Source organism: Pseudorasbora parva, chromosome 4 (assembly GCF_024679245.1).
Source record: "Pseudorasbora parva isolate DD20220531a chromosome 4, ASM2467924v1, whole genome shotgun sequence".
Lineage (NCBI taxonomy): Eukaryota > Metazoa > Chordata > Actinopteri > Cypriniformes > Gobionidae > Pseudorasbora > Pseudorasbora parva.
The window spans coordinates 5,468,829-5,477,248 of record NC_090175.1 but is presented as its reverse complement, the minus strand read 5'-3'; the positions used below and the strand labels follow the sequence as shown (position 1 = coordinate 5,477,248).

The 8,420-nt window shown below is 38.6% G+C and overlaps 1 protein-coding gene across 1 annotated transcript; it reads right to left on the bottom strand.

Annotated features, from left to right (window-relative positions):
* Positions 1–882: 882 nt before the first annotated feature.
* Positions 883–8,148, bottom strand: LOC137073671 (B-cell receptor CD22-like). Its single transcript, XM_067442379.1, has 7 exons — positions 8,088–8,148; positions 5,325–5,666; positions 4,978–5,226; positions 4,640–4,897; positions 3,277–3,403; positions 3,145–3,190; positions 883–1,143 (listed from the first exon to the last, which is right to left on the bottom strand). The coding sequence occupies exons 1-7, from the start codon at positions 8,146–8,148 to the stop codon at positions 883–885; spliced, it is 1,344 nt and encodes a 447-aa protein (XP_067298480.1).
* Positions 8,149–8,420: the final 272 nt, after the last annotated feature.

Genomic DNA, 8,420 nt, shown 5'->3' with positions numbered 1-8,420 from the left:
ATATATATATATATATATATATATATATATATATATATATATATTTATATTAGGGCCGGGACTTTAACGCGTTAATTAATTACGCAAAAAAATAACTAACAATTTTAACCACACTTATTTTTGCACCGCGGAACGTTTTTCAATGAATGAGTTTTGACAGACCAATTATACTGGAACACCAACTAGCGCTCACCTCACGAGTCACGACAACAACACATGAACGAAGAAGCTGATGAGAGCGCTTTGCTTGGCCCCGTGGATGGGAAATTTTGTTTAAAAAAACGAAAGGATGGAAGCGTCGACAAGAGCATGGTTGTGTGCAAGCTATACAACAAGGAATTAGCGTATCACCGCAGCACAGAGCCTCAAATATCACAAATATGCTTTTGCTAAACTTAATGGCAAACATTGCGCTGGTCTGCTGGACTGAAATAAATAAACAATATTTTGTTGATTAAGCTTATGTATTCAGTCATTATTCAATGGTATACTAAAAATACATGTGAAAAATTACTTCTCATTGTTCCAGGTCAAATATTTATATGCAATTAAAATGCAATAAGCCTCTAATTAATTAGATTATTTTTTTAATCGAGTCCCGGCCCTATATATATTATAATTTTTTATTTTATTTTTTTATAATGAAGTTGTCTGTATTTTTAACCAGGATTTAGTAGATTGTGTTTAACTCACTAAAGAGTGCTTATCAGTTTAACAGACATTCTACATAGAATTTTTAAACAAAACTGCATTGGTATCGGTTTGATATTCAGAATTTTTTATATCGGATTGGTTGTGAAAAAATGATATCGGTGCATCCCTATAGTTAAGCTGGCGCTGGTTAAGTTGGTGCTCGTTAAGTTTGTGTTGGTTAAGTTGTTTTCACCTCATGGCATCATCAGGCTGATGAACTCTTATATCATCGTACTGACATTCACTCTCCTCTGCTCTCTTCTTCTCTTTCTTTCTGTGATGTTGGACAGTTGCGTACTGGACCTCCACAGTATCTCTGGATTCAGGAGTTTTTCCTCTGAATCTTCTGGGTTTCACACTGGCATACGGAGCGTCATTGGCTGAATCCGGTTCAGAAAGAGGCTCTTCATGGACTGAAACTCTCTGAGACACGCCAGAATAGAGATCATTCTGAAATACAAGAAAAAACATAATTATTAATCATGATAAGTAAATCTGTAGATCTGAAGTTTAGATTCTCAGTCTAGAGCAGTTTGTCTCAGATCAATATTCCAGAAATATTTCACTGATTCACGCTGGATTGTAGGAGAAGAAAACGACAGAATGAGTATCTGAAGTGAAATAATCACTGCTGATGTAAACATACTAATGATTATCAGTCATAAATCTTTGTGAAACCATATACAAATAAGGGATTTCATGTGTCACACCACCTGAGGGCGCTGTACATACAGTTTGAGAGAGAATTAAAGCTGCAAGCAGCATTTAACGGGGTTCAAGCTTTTAATGCCTTTTAAGCACAGAGGCATTAAAGACATTAAGTTTTATTTAGCAAGATTTTAAACACTGAAATAATAGATGGAAAAGTCCATTTACAACCAATATAGGCAATTTACCATAGGAAATGCATGGTTTTTAAAGCTTTTTAACAGTTAGAGCACCACCTATAGTCGGATCTCCCTAAAACTTTGCATGCTTCATCAGACATTTACATTTACATTTAATCATTTAGCAGACGCTTTTATCCAAAGTGACTTACAAAAAAGGGGAGAGCAATAGAAGCAACGAAACCCAAACTTTGCATGCTTCTTCAACATGTTATGCCACATATACTCAACAATTTTCGTAAAGTTTTGAGTTTCCCCTTAGGATTTATAGGCTTTTGAGTGTATTTTGCCACACCTCTTTTCTAATTGGCCCTGTTACAGCCATCCAAATGCAAAAGTTCAACTTTTTTTGTGTGATAATTATTAATCTAGAGAGTCCAAAGAATTGTGCTAGACTGTTTTGGTTCCGATCAGGCAAACAAACAGGGACAAGTTAGCAAAAGTAGGTTTTTAACATAATTACAAATATTTAATTAATGATTTGATTGACAGCAATGGTTTTAGAGGCAAAGTTGTTAAGTATGAGGAAATCTATCATATGATATGCATATTTTGCAGATGTGTTTAACACCACGTGATTACAGAGCCATAAAACTCGTTAGCGCCAACTAGTGGCCGATTTCTTTCAAAATTCTTATAGACCTCTAGGACCATGAGTCAAACAGGCCCATCAAGTTTCGTTCTGATCGGCCCCCATTAACCTTGTCTAATAGGTGCTCAAACTTCATTGGCTGATGGCGGCCATGTTTTTTGATATACCCCAATGTCCTCATAGACTTACATGGGGCCTTGGGCCAAGACATGGCATACCAATTTTCAGATCAATCGGACTAGCGATCGCATGGTTATAGCTATTTTTATGTTTTTTTCACATTATAGCGCTACCAAGTGGTCAATTGTCACAATTTTTTTATCGTGACCTAAATTTAAGCTCATAGACATGTGTACCAAGTTTGGTGAAAATATCTAATTCCGTTCATAAGTTATAGTCATTTTAGTAAAAGTGGCCCCGGAGACATTGAACATTTTGGTTCCCTTTAGCGACTATTCATCGAAATGTCAAATTTCTTTTGTATTTATTAATAGTCTCTCTCCAAAGAACATTTCTGCAGTGGTTTGGTTCCGATCAGGGGAAAAACCTGGGAGTAGTTTGCAAATATAGGTTTTTCAAAAAACCCAAAATATCTCAAAATTGGCACTTGAGGCTGCGGCCAACGGTCCAGGAGTTATGAGCAGTTTCGCGCAATTGGTCGTTATAGCGCCACCTATAGGCCAATCTGGCTCATAATTTGATAACCTCTCCTCGATTTTTGTACTACCTATTGGCCAAGTTTCAAGTCTCTAGCCCTCACGGTTTGGTCTGCACGATGCGTTTTACGGGAGAATAATAAACCGCTACAAATACAATAGGTTTTCAAGTACTTTGTGCTTGAACCCCTAAATATTAGTTTTTGCTTATTGTGTTGATAAAGACTGTCTGTGCAGTTTCAGTCTGAAAAACAGATAACGGCTGACCGGTTGATGTTCTGCTTCTGTAAAGTCGTGTTGTGTCTGGATGATTTACCTCTTTCACTGAGAGATCTTCAGGTTTAGCACTCCTTCGTTTCTTCCTGTTGTAATGACAGACACAAAAATATGAATGCTGATTTTAAAGAGTTTCTTCTACAGACCAAAAGTAAATTTTTATTGATCTCACATTATAAACAGGATGATGATGAAGATGATGAAGAATAATCCTCCAGATGCCGCTGTGATCACGATCACATTCCTACCAGCACCATGATGAACTGAAAGAGGAAGATCCTCATGATTAACTCTCCAAACTGAAGAATGATGTGAAGATTAAAAATTAAAATGATGTGTTAATAAAAGCTATTTATTAAAATTTATTATTTCTAGTATTTCACTAAATCCACTTATCAACAATGAGATCTTATTTGGGGGGTCAAAAACGGACAAAAAAAACAAGAAAACATGATTCTACTAGATAGTTAATAGGGGTGTAAGAAAATATCGATACACATGAATATCACGATATTATGTTTGGCGATACTGTATCGATTCTCAAAAAACACTGTATCGATATTTATATATTTATTTATTTATTTACAGCCAAGATTCGTGGCTTTGTGTTCGGTTTAAACCAAAGACTGTATAACACCCAACCGCTAGATGGCAGTGTTATCTCAGAACGTATAACTGACGCGCAGCCGGAGAAGCGCAAGGTGAAAGTGCGTGCATCGCTAGTGTTTACATTAGCAAACCCAGCTCTCAAGACGATAGCATTATTCCGCTCTTGCAGAATACAGAGCTGAAGTGTGGACTCATGTTGGCTTCAGCTAAAAAGAAGCCACTAAGGAAATCGACAAGAATCATTTTGTTTGCAAAATAGGCCAAGTTATAATCTAATACTCGGGAAACACATTGAAACAGAGCTTGCTTAACATCCTGACGTCACCCGCGCTGCTGAGAAGCGTTTCGATAGAATGTACTGCACGTTTTCCTCTCAGTAACAAAATAAACACACGCCAAAACTGACAGCGGTGGCAGGAGAACGAAAGATCATAGCAATGTGGATATGATGACCAGCTCTGCAGTTCAGTAACGTTACTTGAAATAGCACTTTATACAATAGACTGCTTTATAGAAAATAGCTTAACGTTATTAAATATATAACAAACAGTCATTCAGTCATGAAATGCACTGCACTTTCTGTTGTTAAATAGCCACTGCTATACTGTGAACCTTTAAAACATTTACACATAATGAATCCTGCTGTAAACTTTACATTTTACTTTACTCAGATTGCACAAAATAGTGATTAGTGATATAAATTATACTGTATTAATTAAATAAAATACTTTGTCTTGTGTTTTAGGCATATGGTTGTGTTCTTTATTCTTTTAAATTATATAAAAAAAAGAAATATCGCAATATATTGCCTCTTTTACAATATCGCAATATATTACAATATATCGTATCGTAACCCCTGTATCGTGATACGTATTGTATCGCCAGATTCTTGGCAATACACAGGCCTAATAGTTAATACAACTTACACATGACATTTAGAGTCACAGCATCAGAGTATTTCTCTCCATGTTCATTGATGGACTTGCACTTGTAATCTCCACTGTCATCAGAGCTGATGTTTGAGATGCTGTAGATTCTTCCAGATCCTACAATCGTTTCTCCTTTAAACCAGCTGAAGTTCAGAGCAGGAGGGTTTGAATCACTGCTGCAGCTCAGAGTCACTGAATCTCCCTCCACTATTACACCAGATGGACTGATGGACACTGAGACGCTCCTGGGAGGATCTAAAAAGGACAAATAAACCTTAAATCATCTCATTAAAACAATCTCTTTTTTTAAAAAGAACATATGCATCTGTACTCACACATGACATTGAGATGAACATCAGGCGATGTGTGAGTGTGTCCGTGTACAGCACAGCTATATCTGCCTGCATCCTCTCTTCTGACTGACTGCAGCAGGAGTTCATTGTTTCCGTCTCTTCTCTCAGTTAATGGCTGTGAGTTTCTGGACCAGATGAATGTTGCTCTGTCAGTCAGAGTGCAGCTGCTTTTACATGTCAGACGGACTGAATCTCCCTCTGTCACTCTCTCAGGAGACTCCACCTGAAGATCTGAACACAACACACACATTATATCTAGTGCTGCTGTCATACACTGATTATTATTCAACATAATGCACAGAAGAAGAGATAAACCTCATCAAACTCACCTGTGACAGTAAGAGTCACTCCTGGATTACCAGTCCATTTCCCTTTATTAGTGATGAATCTGAAATAGTACTCGTGTGAATCCTTCAGTGTCACATGACTCAGTCTGACGGTGCAGTTCTGCTGTTTATCTCCCAGATACTGAAGCCTCTGACTGTATTGAGTGTCATTAGACAGATCTGGAGGCTCTACATTATCTTTTACTGGTGTGTTTGTCCAGAACACTTTCTCGATCTGATGTCCAGTAGGGTATGTATAAGAGCATCTCATTATCACTGTTGAGTCCTTTAGTGCACAGATGTGTGAAGGACTGTAACTCACACGCCAACCAGCACTAGAAACCCCTGAAACACAGAATTCATCACATTATGAACATGTTTTATTATCAGATACAATGGACCACTGAAAACTTCATATCTTTACAGCGACTCATGACAGGAAATATAAGCTCATCTTCTCAGAATCTATTGAGTGATAAATGATCTCTTTACTTCATGAGCTTTGATGGAGGATGTTGCAGAAATAAACACAGAAACAGAAGTGAGAAAACAGACGTCAGTCACGAACAACAGCTCTATCAAATAATCAAACACACGACTATAAAGAAAATAATTAATAATGTTTTAAATGGGTTTCAAACCCATTTTTATGGTTGAAAGAGTTATTAAATAATAAAGGTGTTTTTTTTTTGTTTTGTTTTTGGTCAAAATCTGAAGACCAGGGGATGCATTCCAAGTTTTACACATTTCGCACTAGTGGATCATAACCGGGTTGTAAGTGCTGCTTCAAAATGCCACAAGATGATGCATTTAAACTCAAACAGGCTCAAACGTTCATCAGCTGATCAAAAGTTTAAGACCATAGCCCAAAAATAAATGGACTCAATAGTGAGTAGCCACACCGTTCTTGTTGATCACTTCAAAAACTCGTTTCAGCATGCTTGATGCAACTGTTTCCAGGAGGCTGGTGGGAACGTTGCTCCATGTGGTGAAGATGGCTTCACGAAGGGCATCCACGGTCTGGAACTTACGTCTATTTTTGTAAACTTCCCTTGCCATCCATCCCCAAATGTTCTCAATGGGATTTAGATCAGGGGAACACACAGGATGGTCCAAAAGAGGAACGTTATTCTCCTGGAAGAAGTCCTTCGTCAGGCGGGCTTTGTGAATTGCAGCGTTGTCCTGTTGAAAAAAACAGTCATTACCGCACAGACAGAGGCCCTCGGTCAAGAGGGATGCCCACTGCAACAGATCCACATAGCCAGTCGCCGTTTGACGCCCCTGCACAACCTGAAGCTCCATTTTCCCATTGAAGGAAAAAGCAACCCAGATCATGATGGAGCCTCCTCCATTGTGCAGCGTAGAAAACATCTCTGGTGGGATCTCCTTCTCATGCCAGTAACGTTGGAAGCCATCAGGACCGTCCAGGTTAAATTTTTTTCTCGTCAGAGAATAAAACTTTCTTCCACTTCAATGTCCAATGTTTGGTGCTCCCTTGCAAATTCTAAATGGGCAAGTTTGTGTCGTGGGAGGAGACGTGGCCTTTGAAGACGTTTTTTTGTTCTTGAAGCCCTTCTCTAGCAGATGACGTCTTATGGTTATTGGGCGGCAGTCAGCATCAGTAAGGGCCTTAATATGGGTTGAGGATCGACCTGTGTCTTCACGGAGAACCCGTCGGATCCTGTGGCTCAGTGCAGGTGAAATCTTTTTGGGTCTACCACTTGACTTTTTTGTCCCATAACTCTGAGGATTTTTTAAGAAATGTAAAATGACTGTCTTACTGTGTACAACCTCAGCAGCGATGGCGCGTTGTGAAAGGCCTTGCTTGTGCAGCTCAACAATCCTGCCACGTTCAAAGAGAGAAAGCCTTTTTGCCTTTGCCATCAGGAGATCTTGACAGTATGACTGCTTGAAGGACACTGCCATATTTTTGTGCAGATTTGACCTTTTTATGGCTATGGTCTTAAACTTTTGATCAGCTGATGAACAGCCTGTTTCAGTTTAAATGCAGTTTTCAATAAATTGCCTACTCTCTATATTTTGTCTCTTGCTCCCGTTTCTTCTTTTGGCATTTTGAAGCAGCACTTACAACCCGGTTATGATCCACAAGTGCGAAATGTGTAAAACTTGCAATGCATCCCCTGGTCTTAAGATTTTGTTCAGGAGGGTATAAGCTCTGTGATCGCTAGCAAAAAGTCTTTTGAAACATAAACCTCAACAATATCTTCACATCGTCTTCTGAGTAAACAAGCCAAAAATATTGATGGCGATACACTGATGTTTGACCAATCAAATGCTCTGATGAGGGAGAAAGCCCCTCCCCTAAACCAGTGGTTTTCACTGGAGGACCCCCAGCCCTGCACAGTTTGTATGTCTCCTTCATCTAACACACCTGATTCAACCCATGAGCTCATTAGTAGAGACTGCAAGACCTGAAGTGGGTGTGTCAAATATGGGAGACATATAAAATGTGCAGGGCTGGGGGTCCTCCAGGACAGGTTTGAAAACCACTGCCCTAAACCACCGGACACTGACTAGCAAGAAGAAAATTAGCAATTCATGTTCAAAACTGACGTCACTAAAAACTATTGGATATTTATAAAACGGACAAGCCCATTGACATCTCTCACTCAAACTTCCTGATTCAAAAGGAAACGCATCAATATAGCACAGAAAACTGATCATTAATCATCATTATGGGGTCTTTGACAATAAAATGCAATAAAACATCAGAGTGTTTGTAATGTGAATGTAACAGAGACTCACCGTGAATCATGAGCAGAAAGATCAGAGGAAGAGGAGGAGCCATTCTGACCGACATCAGCATAAAATACATCTATAATACAGCATTAAACATCACTCATATACTCATAAACAGTGTGTGTTCATCACCCTAAACAGCTCTTAGTGTTAGTGAGATCTTTGCACATCTGGAGATTATTAATGCTCAACATCAGTGTGTGTGAATGAACTGATCATTAGATGAACAGAAGATATATCATGAAGGTATTTTTGGTGCCAAAAACCTGAGCACGTGTGAGAGTGAAATTTGTATCTGTAGAGCATATCCACATGTGTATCAATCAGTGTTGGTCAAGT